The 17,018-nt window shown below is 35.9% G+C and overlaps 2 protein-coding genes across 2 annotated transcripts; one reads left to right on the top strand and one right to left on the bottom strand.

The window, feature by feature from the left end:
• Nucleotides 1–2,094, top strand: LOC130716083 (protein SRG1-like). The gene is made up of 4 exons (XM_057566271.1): nucleotides 1–284; nucleotides 638–885; nucleotides 1,158–1,482; nucleotides 1,696–2,094. Exons 1-4 carry the CDS (start codon nucleotides 33–35, stop codon nucleotides 1,948–1,950), a joined length of 1,080 nt encoding a protein of 359 aa, XP_057422254.1. The 5' UTR covers nucleotides 1–32; the 3' UTR covers nucleotides 1,951–2,094.
• A 4,057-nt stretch (nucleotides 2,095–6,151) lies between these two features.
• Nucleotides 6,152–10,964, bottom strand: LOC130711735 (serine/threonine-protein kinase STY13-like). Its single transcript, XM_057561456.1, has 6 exons — nucleotides 10,428–10,964; nucleotides 9,851–9,972; nucleotides 7,549–7,745; nucleotides 7,280–7,454; nucleotides 6,775–6,909; nucleotides 6,152–6,675 (listed from the first exon to the last, which is right to left on the bottom strand). The coding sequence occupies exons 1-6, from the start codon at nucleotides 10,774–10,776 to the stop codon at nucleotides 6,469–6,471; spliced, it is 1,185 nt and encodes a 394-aa protein (XP_057417439.1). The 5' UTR covers nucleotides 10,777–10,964; the 3' UTR covers nucleotides 6,152–6,468.
• Between the last annotated feature and the right edge of the window lie 6,054 nt (nucleotides 10,965–17,018).

The raw sequence follows: 17,018 nt of genomic DNA, 5'->3' as shown, positions 1-17,018 counted from the left end.
ATTGTGAACAACATAGGACAGAGGAACTAGCCATGGAAGACATCAAAAACTCATCTTGGACTTCTCTTCTGGTACCATCAGTTCAAGAATTGGCTGATAAAAAAATTTCTACCGTTCCATCCAGATACATTCAGCCTCAACAAGAAGACATCTTGATCATCTCTGAAGCTGATGGTATCCTTGAGATTCCAGTTGTTGATATGCAGAGCTTGCTTTCTGCAGAATCTGGGAGTTCAGAGTTGACTAAGCTTCACCTTGCTTGCAAAGAATGGGGATTCTTCCAGGTGATCTCTTTTTTCTCTCTCTGTCTCTCAACTTCTTAAAACTAACACATAAAGAAAGAAATTCAAATCACTTAGTAGTCATCATATGCTTAATTATAAATTTTCAGTTACCAATTTAAATGTGTTCGGGTAAACAATTTATTTAAGAGGATATCGCTTTTTCGCATAAACGTTTATTCATAAGTAAATTTGTTAAGTTTATTGAAATAACTAGGAAATAGTTAAGCATAAGCATATTTGTCAAAAGTAAGCCATTACATAAACTTTCTCAAACGCTTGTATAATTGTCTAACTATATAATAAGGTCAAAGAACTTCTTCCAAACGGGGCCTTAATTGTTGGTCTTCCTGTAGCTGGTAAACCATGGCGTTAGTTCTTCCTTGGTAGAGAAAGTGAAGTTGGAGATTCAGGATTTCTTCAACCTTCCAATGTTAGAAAAGAAAAAGTTTTGGCAGACTCCACAACTTATGGAGGGATTTGGACAAGCATTTGTTATCAGTGAAGACCAGAAACTTGATTGGGCTGATATGTTTTATATGACCACTCTTCCTAAGCACTCTAGAATGCCCCACTTATTTCCACAGCTCCCACTTCCTATCAGGTTTTCTCTCCAAGATGTTTTGTTTTGGGGTTAGGGGTATATCGTATTCAGAGGGATCAAAATATTCTTTCCCAATATTGTGTCTCACTTCTCATTTTGATCAATGAAATTTTGTTGTGTCAGTAAAAAACACGCATGTAAGTTTATAACTCACTCACTCGTGTTTTTTTTCAATTGACATGACAAGATTTCATTGATAGACAGGAAAATGAGACAAAAAATTCCATCCATTCATAAAGATGCATACTTAGTCACTTCTTTTTGTTATGCAGAGACACTTTAGAGCTTTACTCACAAGAGCTAAAAAATCTAGGAGTAGTTATTATTGAAAATATGGGGAAAGCTCTAAAGATGGAAGAATCAGAAATGAGAGAGTTGTTTGAAGATGGGAAGCAGTCAATGAGGATGAACTATTACCCACCATGTCTGCAACCTGAGAAGGTTATTGGCCTCACACCCCATTCAGATGGAGCAGGTCTCACCATCCTCCTACAAGTCAATGAAGTAGAAGGGCTCCAGATAAGGAAAGATGGCATGTGGGTTCCTGTTAAACCCCTTCCTAATGCCTTCATTGTAAACGTTGGTGACATTCTAGAGGTAACATATCCTTTCATATCACAAATTCACAATCTTATGATATCAACTAATTGGAGAAGATTTTTGAAATTCCACTTAATAGTATGTTGAGGAAAATTTAAAAACTTCAAATCAATTTATGGTGGTTGGTTTAAGTGGTACATGTTTAATTTTCCTTAAGCTTGAATAATCTTGTAATTTTTTGTTTTATTTGCACGTTTTACAATATGGCAGATTGTAACTAATGGGATATACAAAAGTATTGTGCATCGTGCAACAGTAAACTCTGGAAAAGAAAGGCTTTCAATTGCAACATTCTACTCGCCAAGACATGATGCAGAGATAGGTCCTGCAGCAAGCTTGGTCAATGAACAAACACCAGCACGGTTCAAAAGAATTGGATTAAAGGAGTTCTTGAGGAATCTATTTGCTCGCAAACTTGATGGAAAGTCTTACCTAGATGCCTTGAGAGTGGAGCATGATCACTAGTAGTGAAGTCATTCAAATTACTAGTTTTCTCATTTCAGTAATTTCACATGTCATTGCTAAAACTTGGCTTGTTACTAAGAAATCAGAACATAAAGAAGCCTTGTTGTAAACCATGAGCATATAATTTTTTTCATTTTTGCATTACTTCTCTTCTTCTTAGTTATATATAAAACGTGACGTAATGGTTAGCTCACTTCGTTCCTTAACCACCAGATTGAGGGTTTAATCCTCACCATAAGAATAAAGCATCATTTGTGCTCAGTCATTTCCTGCTTTGTACTAACCCCAGCGGTGAAAGAATTAATTACTGCTATAAGTGGTGGATACCCGGGCTAAAAAAAACGTAGGATTGTAAACCCACACTACATACGGTTAATTAATGTTACGAGTAATGCTATGATATATGAAAAACGTTCAATACAACCCCTAAAAGAATATAATGAAAAAGGGAAAGATGACACATAAGTAAATATGTTGATATGATAAAAATATTCCGTATAAGACGAAGTGGTAGTGTCTTAGCTTACGCTTAAAAAATTATAAATAGATCGATAAATAGATGTTTCACTGTAGCACAAGACCACAAAATGAGATGTGAAACAAATGCATAATTCATACTATCGTATAACACGAAGTGGTAGTGTGTTGACTCACGCTTCAAAAATTATAAATAGATAGATAGCACAAGATCACCAAATGAGATGTGAAACTAATTCATACTACTAACGTCATAATTATACTCACTTAGGAAAAATATTATACTTGTTAACTTCATCAATTATCTCTTGTGAAGTCTAATATTATACTTGTGTATCTAAATGTTTAGATGATTAATATCGCAAGCATAGAAGAAAAATAATATCAGAAGTGTTTGATTTAGGAATAATGTTATTGATGAACTATATGCTCAGGTAGTGGATCTACCAAATAGTTGAAAAGACACTATCATTTTTTAGTTCTTTGCATCATATTTTTGCTTTTAGAGGGAAAAGTGATGAAGTTCAAGTAGAAAAAAAACCGTAGGCAAATTAAATTTGTCATAAAATTGAAATTGATGTCAAAGATAGGATTTTATCAATAAAAAATGATTTTTTAAGTTAAAGGATATATATAAGATAAAGTTGAGATACATCTCCTCTCAACAATGGGTACAGTAGTCACGTAAATAAAAGTTGGCAGATACTCAGAAACTACAGTAAAGACTCTCAAAACATATCTAAAAAACCCCACAAGCGTACCGAATACATCCATATGAGAGTTCCTATTAAAGCCGAAAACAACGACAGATACAGACGTATCAGTCGCATGACACCTACAATTGAAAGCCAGAACGTCATAGAGCTGAGACTTTAACCTAAAAACCCAGTAGAAAGCAGAAAAAGGAACACGCTAAGGGAAAAAAAACTGTAATACCAAGATTTGTCAGGTGGTACAACTCTATGTTTTGATGATAACAAGTTTATATTTGTGTATGAACAATTAGGTTACTCTAACGTTAGTCTGTTTAGTGTTTGACAAACAGGTTCTAATTCTGGTTCAAAGAAATATCCATCAGAAGTTTAAGACCCAAGAGTAACCAGTGAAACGCTTCTGCAATCACTACATTCTTCTGAACGGTAGTAAATGCTTCAGATGTTCTGAAGATTAAAGCTCTGATGTGGGCTCTGAAGATTCAAGTGCTGAAGTTCTGAAGACCAGAAGTTCTGAGCGAACGGTCCAGAAGCTGAGACTTAAAGATTCTGAAGTCCAAGAGTAAGCTGGCTCTCAAGACCTAAGCGCTTCTAATTCTGAAGACCAGATGTTCAGAGTGAACGGTCCAGAAGCAGAAGTTATGAAGGCCAGAGGATCCAAGCTTCCTTCTGACTCTGATCAATTGCTTCACAAGTTCCAACATGAAGCATCGTCAAGATCAGAAGTCAACTAGGCTAAGGCAATGTCATTGTCAATAGTACAAAAGCAGTGTACTATTCTAACCGCCTTACCTACAAGGTTCAGCCACATCAGGTTCTGGAATTTCCAGAATTGCCCTCCAACGGATAGATTCTTTCAACGAATACAACACCTCACCTTGAAGTATAAAAGGGCTGAAGAGATAAGAAATTGGCCAAGAAACTATTGTGCAATACAAGTGAAAACCTACAAGCAAATACCTTAGCAATATTTCTTCATTGTTCTTATTGTGTTTACTCCTGCTTGTTTAGAAGCAACTCATTGTAAACCCAAACCTTCTACAATCTGCTTGTAGTTCCTTGAGAGACCAGTGAGGTCCGATTTCTTGAAAAGACTAAGACTTGTTTGTCTTAGTGTTGCTAGTTCTTAGATTTGTTAGTAGTCACTGAGCAAGGTGTGCTAGTGCAGTTGTAACAATCTTTGAATAGTAGATTGCCTTCATTCTACGAAGGAAGAAATCACCTTAACGGGTGGACTGGACTAGCTTGAGGGATTTATCAAGTGAACCAGGATAAAACACTTGTGTGCTTTTCTTATGTCTTTATCTCTTGCACTTTGTGTTCTTGAAACCGAGAAGATTTGTTAAAATCTTGAGGGAAAGTTTTTAAACGTAAAACCATATTCAAACCCCCCCCCCCCTTTCTAGTGTTTTTCATACCTTCAAAAACAAGATCACACGTGCAAGCAAAACATCAAACTTCATCCACGACAACACCAAGCTCAAGCAGCAACCTTCAAAGAGAACCATAAACCAAACAGCGACCCACCAGCAAAAAACCACGAGACATCCACTACAGCAGCGCGCCAAGAAGACTCAACCAATCAATGATTTGAGAGCCCTACCATGAATGTCAACAACTCGGTTGTGCGAGAGGTGGGTGACTGGAAGGACATCAAACGCCGCCACTTCAATAAAGGAGGGTGGCGAAAGCGGAACTGCGCTGAAACCAAAGACACAGTCGTCGCACCAAGACCAGAGAGGAAGAAATAAGCTTCTTCAAACTACAAACCAAAAGACCCCAACACCAGCCACTAGGGGAGACCGACGCATCCACTCCCGTCATACACAACTCCCCTCTTTGCAACCACCGTCTCTGAAAACAAACCCAGATAATCTTTTGGTCTTTCGTTGGGACAGGAAAGCCGCAAAATCTTTGATCGAGTCATTATCCAGAGAGAATCAAGCATCAGGGTCGTCTTCATCATCAATAAATATATCATCAAATTCCATGAGAGAAGAAACGAAAGAAGTTATACCTTTTCCACTCCATTCGCCTCAAACGAACGAATCAGAGCAAGGCAAAACCAACCAGCCATACCATGGGCAGAGAAAAACGCGGAACAGAGCAACGGTGGGAAGGATCGAAAAACAGACGGTCAAGGAGCGCGGGAACTCGGGAAGGCGTGGCTGGCGGCGGCCGCTACTTGAGGAAGGAAAGGACAAAAGACAGCATAAGAGGCACTGATTGCAAGCCCATATGAAAGGTACTCTAGAAAGGAAGAAAAGACCAAGAAAAAAAAGATTAAGGAGCGAAAGGAGGGGTTGCCGCCGCGCAAGAATTAATAGAAAATGTTACATACAAATTTCAGTGACATCCAACGGCACCGATATGAGATTAAGGATTATGAGAAACGATACTCAATTTCTGTTGAAAAACCGTCATTGTTTTCTCATAAAAAACATCACAATGGGTTATTAACACAAATGAATTTAGAAATAATATGCACTTCATTATAACAACATAATTTTTTTGAACTAAAAAAAAAAACATCATAATACCGATTTATGAAAAGATGCATGCATCCTCTGATTTAACGCATCCCCCTTTGGACCCCATGAAATGAAGAGTAACAATGAAGTATTTGACTTTTCCTCTCCTAAAATGCAATAAGATTATCATTTGAAGTTAGATAATAACACATTGAGAAAAAATTAGCTTTATTCAATGAGAAGCAAAATACCTCAGTCAACAACTTTGAGTTTGGAATCTCATCATTGTGTTTGGAAAGGATTGTTCTAAACTTCGATTGGAGAACTTCATCCCTTAAGATTTGATCTAGATTAATTAGAATACAGCATAAATTTCAAATTCTTAGTACATGTTTTGGAAATTCTTTTACAATTGATTCTAAAGCCAGAATCAATTGAGAAGCTTCTTTAAGTAACTTCTGGATTTCAAGCCTATCCAAACACGCTATGAGACTAGCAGCCCAAAATAGAAAGGGAATAATAAGAGACCAGAACAGAAAATTGATCCAATTTAATCACATCAATTATGATTGCAAGTTTGCAACAGTATAATATATAATGAAGATCCTGCTAGGAGGCAACATTGCCAAGCTGAAGTTAATACCCATACCACAAAACCCAAACCAAGAGGGGAAAAAGGTAAGAGTAAAAGAAAAATCTGAGGTACAGCTTTACACATCCAATGCACGGACAATTTCACCAGCTCCTGCTACCTATACCAGCTACTGTGTATTTCTCTCATATCAATATCCAAACCCTGTATTCTCTCACCATAGATACAAATTGATTCTTCAAACAGTGAATAAACCACTGAATCTTCAAGGCCCTCTATGCTTGCGGAAGCAAAGACAACCCTGCTGCTGGTCAAAAGGGATCATACCTCCACCTTTGGATGTGTCAATGGCCTCCATCATGGAAACTACCTCGTCCATCTCCGGCCGCTTATCAGGAGTCGCATCCCAGCATTTCTTCATTACATTCGCAAGGGAACTCGGGCAGCATCTCGGTATTTCTGGTCTCAAATTCTAAAATTCCAACAGAAAATGATGATAATCATAACGGATTCACAGACACATAATCCTGCTCAAGTGAAACAACCAATAAAAACAGAGAAGCAAAGGTACCTGGCGAACCACGGCTGAAGTAATTTCTGAGAAACTTAGGTCAGGATATGGCATGTCACAACAATATATTTCCCATAAACAGATACCAAAACTGTACACATCACATTTCCTGTTATAGGGGTTGCCATTTAAGACCTGAAAGCAGCCACCCCGATTGGGAAAATGAAAAATGATTAGTCAATTACAAGGGCTTTATCATTGATCAGTTTTACAACTATTTGAAAAGATCATGTGAAAATTTTGGACATGGGAATAGATTCTTTCATGTGAATTTTTCACATGGCAAAGATCATGTGCAAAATTTCTGTCTATCTCTGTCTAAATAAATGATTATAAATTCAGACAGGGTCTGACTTATTCATGCAAGTTCATATCAAATTTTGCATCAGAGGATTCATTTGTATTTAAACATTGCATGCCTTTGCACCAAGGCTTCCACTCCATTGTACATGCTAGAACAATAATTTATAATTTATAAAGGTTTTCATAGGTACTGATAACACACCTCTGGAGCCATATAACCAAGAGTACCAGTCTCCCCAGTCATATCATTAGGATTTGACGCTTCAACGCGAGCAACCCCAAAATCAGCAATTTTAACCGTTCGCGTCTTGTCCAGCAGCATGTTCTCTGTCTTCACGTCTCTATGGACAATCTTCTGAGAGTGGAGATAACTCAGCCTGTGAAACCAAGTGAATTCAAGTTGAGTAGTTACATTAACAATAAGTGTTATTATCCCCAACCTGCTTAGCCATAATTTAAATAGATACATACCCTCTTGCAAGATCAAGTGCCAGCTGAATGACAACTTTAAAAGCTAACTTCCTTCTCCTGTTCTTTATTAAGTATGACTTCAGCGTACCGCCAGCAAGATATTCCACAACAACACAACAGATGTTGCTTGGCATGCTAATTAGACCATTATCAGTTTGTATCTGCAATTCTGAAGATCCCATTGTTGCCCCTATAAACTAAACATGGAGAACACAAATACTTTCAATTTCTAGGAAGGAAAAAATGCTTGCAGAAAAGTACATACTAACCTCTGAAAAAAGAGACAAAAATTAACAGCAAAATATGACCACATAGAACAAGAAAGAGAAAATGCCATGAAGAAGAAGAGCCAAGAAGGCCAAATGGGCAATATAATAATTACTTATTTATTCTCTACACCTGCATGCAACTTTTGCCCCAGAAAAGGGTAATACAAGGACCAACATACCAAATGTATGGACTTGAATGCAATGAAAATATAGGATATCCTTTCTTCAGTCAGAAAAAAAGTCGAAGTTCATTGAGAAGAGAACATGGTAATAAACATATCAATTCTCCAAATAACAGATACACCAAAAATCATTTAAACCAGAAGACTAGAAGCTTTCGTGATAAGGAAATTTCAGAACATGCTGGTAGGCCGGTTTATTTGTTCACGAGCTTCACTCAACAGAAACAGGGAAACTGAACCAAATGGAAAATGTCTATTCACATCTGTTTTCATCTTCTAATGTGAAAGAGTAGTACAAGTTTAGAGCTCTCTGAAGCTGCAATAACTAACACATAGAATGACAATATATACAAATTGTCTCTTTTTTATAAGAAGTTATTTGTATTTCTTATAGGGTACTAAACAGTTTTACATAATAGAAATAATAGTTCCAAACTTTTACTGGAACAGGGGTAATCAAGTTACCGATCCTGTAATCAACTAGAATGGATAGGCTATAGTCAACAGAGATGTCCTAAAAACTGTTTTAATAAAAATAATTAAAACTTCAAACATGTTCAAATACACCAACTATGGAGTATGGATTATCTTCAAACTCTTGAATACTAAATCTTGTTAATAAGGTAAATATTATATGTGGCTAATGTTGCAAATTATGCAATGATATTTCTGTGAAGATTCCTCGGATTAACCTATTCCAATTTACATAACACAACAATCTCATTCCATATTACTCCTTTTTGTCAAAATCATTTCAAGGTTCCATATCTTGAGTAAAAATTTGATTACCAATAGAGAACCAGAAAAACATATCTAGGGCAGTTAAGCTCAAATCTTGTCAATAAACTTCAACATGATAAAATTCACAACTTTTTACTTCCATAAAATACTCGAGTTTCTTTAACTTTACAAATGAAAATTTCAAATTCATTGTTACAGACGCACAGCAGGAAACCTGCATGCCTCGTGCTCTTAAAACAATGTACATGAAGATTTTATTTAAAATTTAATAATAATAAAATAATCCTCAGCGGCAATAAAGGAAACTAAACCCACAATGGAAAGCAGATAAAAGCTGGTGAATATAAAGTGAAGGAAGGATAGAGAAGGGAGGTAGCAAGGTGGGGATGATGTAGTTAAGAAGGAAATCGCTAATAAGTTAAACCCAAGGGTTTGAATTAGGGTCGTGATTACGTTACGTCTTGATCCTTGATATTGTGGACAAATGTTGCTGATGCGGCTGCAATTGCAGCCGCAGTATGTTGCAGTGAGCTGAAAAACGTTTACATTGCAGCTGCAATTGTGGTTGTGGACCGCAATTTTAAACTATGTTAAGCCCACATAACTTGGCATCCCGGCATCCCTGAGTATAAAAGTTTCCAAAAGACCTAATCGCTTGCCACCCACTAAAGACATTATATGCAAGTATGCAACCACAGAGATAGTCTAAAACTGAAAGCAGGTATGCATAGACATGAGGTATACAGTATACTTAAAAAGGAGGACTGAGATGCATTATCTTGAAAATGAAACACTTCAATGATAATGAGTCCATAGGACCTTAGGAGGAAGGAAGTTCTATGCACGGTTTTGAATTGCGGTCCGCAATGTAAAGGGTTTTGGACTCCTTGCATTGGAATCGCGGCCGCAATCGCGGTCTCATCAACCCGCATTTGTCTGCGATTCCGCAAGCAGCCGCAACCGCAACTTAAAACCCTGGTTCTATGTTTTGATGGATCCTTCACCCGAAATAATATTAACATATGCAACAATGAACCCAAAAGCTCAACAAATAATAATAATAACCTAAACAAAATGAAAGAAATTGAAGTTGAAGAAATTGAAACTAACCTTTGTGACATTGGGATGATCAAGTTTATGCCACACAGCAACTTCCTGAATAAACGCTGCCCTCAAGGAAGCAACTTCAGCTTCAGTCCTTTGGCCTTCTTCACCCCAGTCCAGCAATTTCACTGATCATTAAGTAGAAGTAACGACAATAACCGTGATCAGCGAAATGCAGATAAAGGAAACCACTTCTCTACCGATTCTATCACAAGAACAATCAACCAAAACATCATCCAAACTACTACTATCACTCTCATAAATTCAACCCCGAGTCTGGGAAATGGCCCATCACTAAATCATAGTAAAAGTCAACTCTTTTCAACAAAATTCAGAAGCAAAGGAATTGGCTAAATTGAATAGAAGAGATTAAGAATTTTTTAAGCTGCATCCATTGGCAAGCCCAGAACAAGACTTTACTTTGAAAAATCAAGTAAAAACCAAAAAACTTGAAAAATCACGAGAAAATCTATTCTAAACAAATTCAACCTACTTTCATTCCTTTGATCTAAATCTGAAGACCAAAATTGACCCCAGAATCACAAAAACTGAAAACGTAAAAAAATCAAAAGATGAAACTCACCAGCAACATCCTGTGTATCATAGACACCACGATGGACTGTACCAAAAGTTCCACGAGCTATAACACTCTTGATGATGAGTTTGGAAGGTTCAATCTCCCACTCCTGCTTCGGATTCTTGAAGCTAACCCCACCAACAGGTCTGAACTTAATGGCAGTGGGGGAAGCAGAAGCGCTTGAATGAACATGAACATGATGATGATGATCAGAACCAGCAGCAGAATCTTCATCTTCTAAGCGTTTCTTCTTGTCGATGGTCAACACCTTGTTGAGATGCCTCTCAAGCTGTTCATCTATGCTCTTCAGATCAATCTGATCCGCTCTCACAAACCCATCACCGGTTTCCTTCATGTTGTTGTTTTTTCTCAGTGAAGTTGTAATCTTTCTGGGAATTTGATGATGGGTTTTGGATTTGAGGTTGTAGAGTAGAGAAATGAGAGATTTTTTGATGATGTTTCAGTTCATCATGTTGTTCTTCTCTTTCCCTGATCCATGTGTGTGTGCACATGGAATTGCCTGCTCTTAACGTGTGCCTCTGCCCCACTTAGCTCTCTCTTCGTTTCTTCTCCTCTTTCCATATTTTATTTTCTTTATTATTTTTTATGTTTTTTATTAATTTGTATGATTTTTTTTTGAAAAGTTTTCTTCTTTTGTTTTTATTTATTAAATTTTACTTTTTTATGTACCCCTATAGTAACTTTCAAAAAAATGTACCCTTATGGTGCTTCCTTCAAAAACAAAAAGAATAATAAACTTATTTCAATAATTTATATTTTTTTTTGAAAGTAATAATTCATATATAATAAATAATTTATGACTAACATTTATTTAAATATTAAAAATATATCATTCAATTTTCATATTTGTGATCATTTTTATAAAACTAATTTTCCAATTGTGAATATTGTTATATAAAATGAGGTTTTTAATTGAATATTTATATTAAATTAGAATATATAATGAGTAATACCAACAAGGTCTAGCACAACTCATAGATAGTTGAACTACTTAAGCATCTAGTTCAATGTTCGACCTTGGGGCAATGTATATGAAAAATAATTTGTTGGAAGATGCATACTCAACAGAATTGGTCTCATGGCTACCGATTACTGACTTTATGTAGGGATAATTTTTTATGGCTATTAATTATAAATTAATTGAATACTTTTTCTCAGTTAACTGAATATAGAGATTTTAGAGAATAAAAGAAATTTTATTTGATAATTTAATATAAATATCCAATTAAAAACATTACACCAAAAGTTCTAACAATATTTATACTAGACAAATTAGATTTATAAAATTTTGCACAATCAAAAAATTAAATAATATACTTTTATTATTTAAGTAAATACTATTCATAAATTATATTTTCATTGTTGAAATAAGTTTATAATTTAACTAAGAGTTTTCTTTTACAAAGAGGAAAATAATTTAACTAAGAGTTTAAAATCTTTTAAATAATATATGTTGATCAATGTTTATTTATTTGTGATTTTTAATGGATATCATCTTATGTTTGAGAAGCAATTGCGCATTTTTCTCTTCTAAATGTCTTTCCTATAATTCAAACTTGTGTTTCATTTAAAAAAAAATCTTGTGTTCTCATCCAATAGTTTAGTTTTTTTTTTAACAGCAATAATTTAGTTTGTTCACCTTATAGTATAAAGTATAAACTAAGGTAAATTATGTGGTACGTTGACCGTTTATATAAATTTATACAAATATTAAACTAATGTTTCGATTATTTTAATTTGAAATAATGAGATCTAATTACAATAATAATTTTATATCACCTTTTAATGAAAACATATTAATTGATAAGTTGTGTTTTACGATCTGTACATCTCCTACTAGTACTCAAAGAGGAAAGCAACATCTAAACTAAGAAATGTCAATATTCGGTTAGTCAGCAATCAATTGTGTTTATGACAACAGATAAAGCAATGAATTATATTTGACTATTTGTAAAGAACACTTCTGATAAGCATCATCCGTGATTAAATTTAAAGAGAGAAAGAGGCAGATGGATTATTTAGAGTTTAAAATTTAAACAACGTATTAGTTGACTAATCCTACGATCGAATTCGAAGCCTATTAAACGTACAGTTGTAAAAAAAAAGTTATGATGAATCGCAGAAGTAAAAGATAAAACAGCACCGGGACTAGGCCAACATAACAATGTTGATAAGAAGCTAAAAGCGAAGTCAACTTAGTAGGAGGAGAGACTACTTACTAAGAGCAAACTAGAAATGCAGACTTAAAAAGACTAGTTTGTGAGAACCTATCTTTAGATGTGATGGAAGAAGACACGTCATAGGCAAGTAGAGATATCAATAATCTCTTCCACCAATGCTCTCAAGTCCGAAGTAGATATGGCAGAGGACTTCAACATCCTAGTAGTGTCAAGTGAGTGACTATCACAAAAGATGTATCGATAACCCAACTCTCAAGTTAAGAGAGAAGACCATTGATGGCCAAAAGTTCGACATAAAGAGTATTGTGATATCAAGTGTGATCACATTGGAAGATAAATACAAGTTTAATTAATTTGAGCAGTTTATAAGGAAGATGACTCATACACCTAATGCCTTAAGGTTTGAGTGTAAAATGCGGTGTCAAACTCACTTGTAATTTTCTCTTTGATGGCCAATGTGGATGATCCCCCGTAGTTTAAATCGTCTCCTTTGTTTGACTCAATAGTGGTATCAGAGCCGATTGTTTTTTGACCATGGTGACCGGCTTCTTGTCTGGAAAGCCTTCATGGAAATATTGTGATCAGGCGGCGAGTTCCGTTGATCAACCCAATAGCGATTAAAGTATTTGGAGGCTTCGGCTTTCGTTTGAGATAGACTCACACTTGAGGCGAGATTGTTTTGATATCATGTGTGAGTAAGTCTCATGTTGGAAGATAAGGACAAGTTTGAGCATTTTATAAGTGAGATGACTTATACGCCTAATGTCCTAAGGTTTTTGGTAAAAGATGTGGTGTTCAACTCACTTGTGGTTTGCTCTTTAATTCCCAATGTGGATGAAGAGTTACGAGTTAGTCAATATGGAGGAAGAGTTACGAGTTACGACATGTGTGGCTGTTGAGGTACATGGAGAGAGGTTATACGTGGAGCTTATAAATGGCAATGCGAAGATTCATGATCATTGGTTTGTGATATCATACTCAAGAGTAGGGCTATGCGGCTTTGAGATTGAATTTTCTCTTTGTCTTATGTTTCTAGAGAGCTCAACATAAAGGTCGATGCGTTACCGAGACAAGCTTCTAGAGAAGACACAACCTTTCTAAAGTGAGAAAAGACACAGAGTTGCACAAGAAAAGGGGGAGTGAATTGTGCCATAAAAAATGGATATCCAAATGATAGAGGATATTACATCTTGGTTGATATTGTTTGGGGGCAGCGCAAACGTTAACGGGGAGAAAGAGAAAGAGATAGACGATAGACACAGACGATTTATTCTGGTTCGACCCCATAACGATAGGGCTGTATCCAGTCCCCGCCAAAGCCGGGATTTCACTATGCAAGTATCCAGGACTTCTCCTTACAAGTATTCAACAGAACTTCTCGATCCCGGTGAGTATTCGACGGGACTCCTCCAAGTATTATTTCACTGCCTCTTCAGGCATTGAGTTTATAAGGACTCCTCCTGGTGAGTATTATTCAGGACTCTTCCTTTCACTGCCTCTTCAGGCATTGAGTTTATAAGGACTCCTCCTCACGATTTTATAAGGACTCCTCATACAAGTTTATAAGGACTCCTCCTAGTGAGTATTGTCCAGAACTCCTCCAAGTATTATTTCACTACCTTTCCAAGCATTGAGTTTATAAGGACTCCTCCTACTAAGTATTTGAAGGATTTCTCGTTTACAAGTATTAGACAGGACGTCTCCCAAAACAATTTTTCTCAAGATCATTTTCTTCTACTTTGAAGTCTCCTCTTCTAAGAGGGATAGTAGATCAAATAAGTTCATAAACATAAAGCATTTATGAGATTTTCAACTCTAAGCTTATGCTTTATGTTCTATTACATACAGAGATAGAAAAGAATTTAACTCTAAAGAATATCTATCATATATGTTGAATCAAACGGTGATGAATGATAATGATATGATCATGAAGCGCATCATCGATGTCTAAAATTGGGCATTGAGGCTTCTTTTCACGCTTAAATCATTTGAGCATAAAGTTCAATCCATGTGAGCATAAGCTCAACCTCCTCCAATCTTCACTTCTTCTCTTTATACTTCTGAATCTTCTGTGAGTAAAAAGTAGTTGTTGCGGCCCGTTGGAGCGTGGAGTTCACAAAGCTTCTAGTCGTTGGATCAAATAGCACAAAGTGTACTTTCATCAGAACGTGGTACTGTTTGATAAAGACCCTGTGTCGTAAAGATGTATCTATCATTTAGTAGGTAGCATAGATCTGAGTTTATATCCGTTGGTGTAGAGGTATGGAAATCTGATAGTGACACCACGAAACTTTTCTTCATCATAGCATTGTGTCAGATATTTGATCTTCAATTTGAATCTTCTGCACAAAGCTTTAATTTCTTTAGACTTTATCTTCAAGGGAAAGTTACTTGATTTGACTTCGTAGTTTGCTGGAGAGGAACTTTGACTTCTCGGACGATCTTCTGCTCCTTTGTCTTCATTCTTCTTCAGACGATCTTCCTTTAGTTCTTCAGACGATGAGTGCGTTTCTGCTTTGGCTCAGTCGCTCTATAACTTTTACTCACGCCTTCCTTCCTGGTGCATCAGTCTTCAGATGATGATGGCTTGATTGTCTCTGAAGTTCTGCTTACCATTATCTTCCTCAGACGATGCTTTCAGCTCTAACCAGTTTCTTCATTCGTCTTAAAAATGGATTGTCTAGTTCACCTTGAATTGAGTCAATGAGAATAGGCGTAGACAATAATCTTTGCTCCATTTCTTCAATCCTTGATGAGAGAGAAACATGAAACTTTGATGTAGACATGTTGCTCTAGTTTCCTTGGTCAGCGTGCTTTGTAGAGTATCACGTGATTTTCTCGCACTTGACTTTCTCCCAAGAGTGTTAGAGATATTTCCATTTGAATATGAAGTTTTTTTTCTCTAGGCACTACTTTCTTTAATTAGTCTTGAGATAGACGTTGAGCTGTAGACGTTTCTTGCAGTCTTCTCAGACGATCCAGTGCCTTGACTTGTTCTTGCATAGTTTGTTCTTTAATCTTCTTGAAGCTCTTTGATCTTCTTGTGTAGATGTGCTTTGAAGCTTTTCCTTGTGAAGATGATCCAGACGATTTGTCTTCTCATGTTTCTTGATCTCTTCTTCATCAACTTGCTTTCTTCAGATAGATGATCCAGCGAATATGACTTTCCTTTGCTAGCTTGTTCCATTGCAGCTTTGATCATATTTCTCCTTCTAGCTTAATGACGTGCATTGAAGCTATGATCTTCTCTGCTGATCCTTCTGACTGAGCTATTCGACCTTCCTTCTTTGCCTTGCAGCTTTGAGCTTGACCAATCTCCTCTTTGTTGATTATCAAACGATATGTGAACATGGCTTTCTTTATCTGCGTCGTCTGCTTTGTCCTTGCTTGTGCTTTGACTGCGTTGACGGTTGACTAGTCTTTTCTTCATGTTTGACCTTTCTTCTTGTCATCTTTCCTCAATTGATCTATCTTGAAGGGTATAAGAGTAAATTCCTGAAATGCAATTTACATAAGATAGATGATGCATTCAGCGTTTTGAACTTAACACTTTTAAGTTTGGAGACTTCTTTCTTCCAGTGTTATTAAGCTTCTCTATAGATCACCTAATTTAATTTTCAGCTTATAAATAAACCAATTTAATTTTCTGCCATCTTCCTAAAAAAAGTAGTGCAGTAAAGGATCAACTCATGTTCTTTCCAGGCAAAGAGTGTAGGCCTATAGTTGACGGTATGCAATTTATATATGTAGGTCACACTAAAGTGAAAGCGAAACTCATATAATTTAGTGGATCTTACGTAGGTTTTAACCAATTAATAAAAAAAGTGTTATAAATTAAAAGAGATTGTCAAAGAGAATGTTATTAACATTTCACATTTGTGTTGATATATACTTAAAAGGGAAACAACACACAAAGGTTAGAGGAATATGGAACGAGTTGTATGTTAGATTCACGGCAGTTGTGGAAATCTTGCTTTCTGGCATTCAAGTCTTTTGAATTGTTCGATCAAAGACCGGAATAAACTATTACAAGTTACTTATTTTTTAAAAATTACTAAATGTATTGATATGTTTATAAAAAAAACCAATTCAAATCTATTGATTAAAAGGGAGGGATTCCAACCCAAAACCAGAAAAATACTATAGAGTTACTTATTACAACTCTAAAAATATTTTTTCTTATCAAAATCAAACAGAAAAAAATATTTAACTCAGTGAATGTGGAGTTTCACTAACTACGGCCGGTATGAATTGGTTAATCAAACAGTAAAAAATATTTAACTCAGAAAAAAATATTGTTTTTTTTTTACTACGACTCATTGCATGAAAGACCATTTTACGTACCATGAACATGAAGACCAAGCACCTAAAATAGATTGTGAAAAATCTATATATT

This window comes from Lotus japonicus, chromosome 4, assembly GCF_012489685.1.
Source record: "Lotus japonicus ecotype B-129 chromosome 4, LjGifu_v1.2".
Taxonomy (NCBI): Eukaryota; Viridiplantae; Streptophyta; class Magnoliopsida; order Fabales; family Fabaceae; genus Lotus; species Lotus japonicus.
This window is presented reverse-complemented; position numbering and strand designations above follow the sequence as displayed.

Bases quoted from the DNA above. Each gene is read 5' to 3' on its own strand.
- LOC130716083 (XM_057566271.1), top strand. From the start codon at position 33: ATGGAAGACATCAAAAACTCATCTTGGACTTCTCTTCTGGTACCATCA. The intron at 285-637 runs GTGATCTCTTTT...GTCTTCCTGTAG, and splicing joins AAGAATGGGGATTCTTCCAG to CTGGTAAACCATGGCGTTAG. The intron at 886-1,157 runs GTTTTCTCTCCA...TTTGTTATGCAG, and splicing joins CAGCTCCCACTTCCTATCAG to AGACACTTTAGAGCTTTACT.
- LOC130711735 (XM_057561456.1), bottom strand. From the start codon at position 10,776: ATGAAGGAAACCGGTGATGGGTTTGTGAGAGCGGATCAGATTGATCTG. The intron at 9,973-10,427 runs GTGAGTTTCATC...CTTAATGATCAG, and splicing joins TGATACACAGGATGTTGCTG to TGAAATTGCTGGACTGGGGT. The intron at 6,676-6,774 runs GTACCTTTGCTT...TTGGAATTTTAG, and splicing joins CTTCAGCCGTGGTTCGCCAG to AATTTGAGACCAGAAATACC.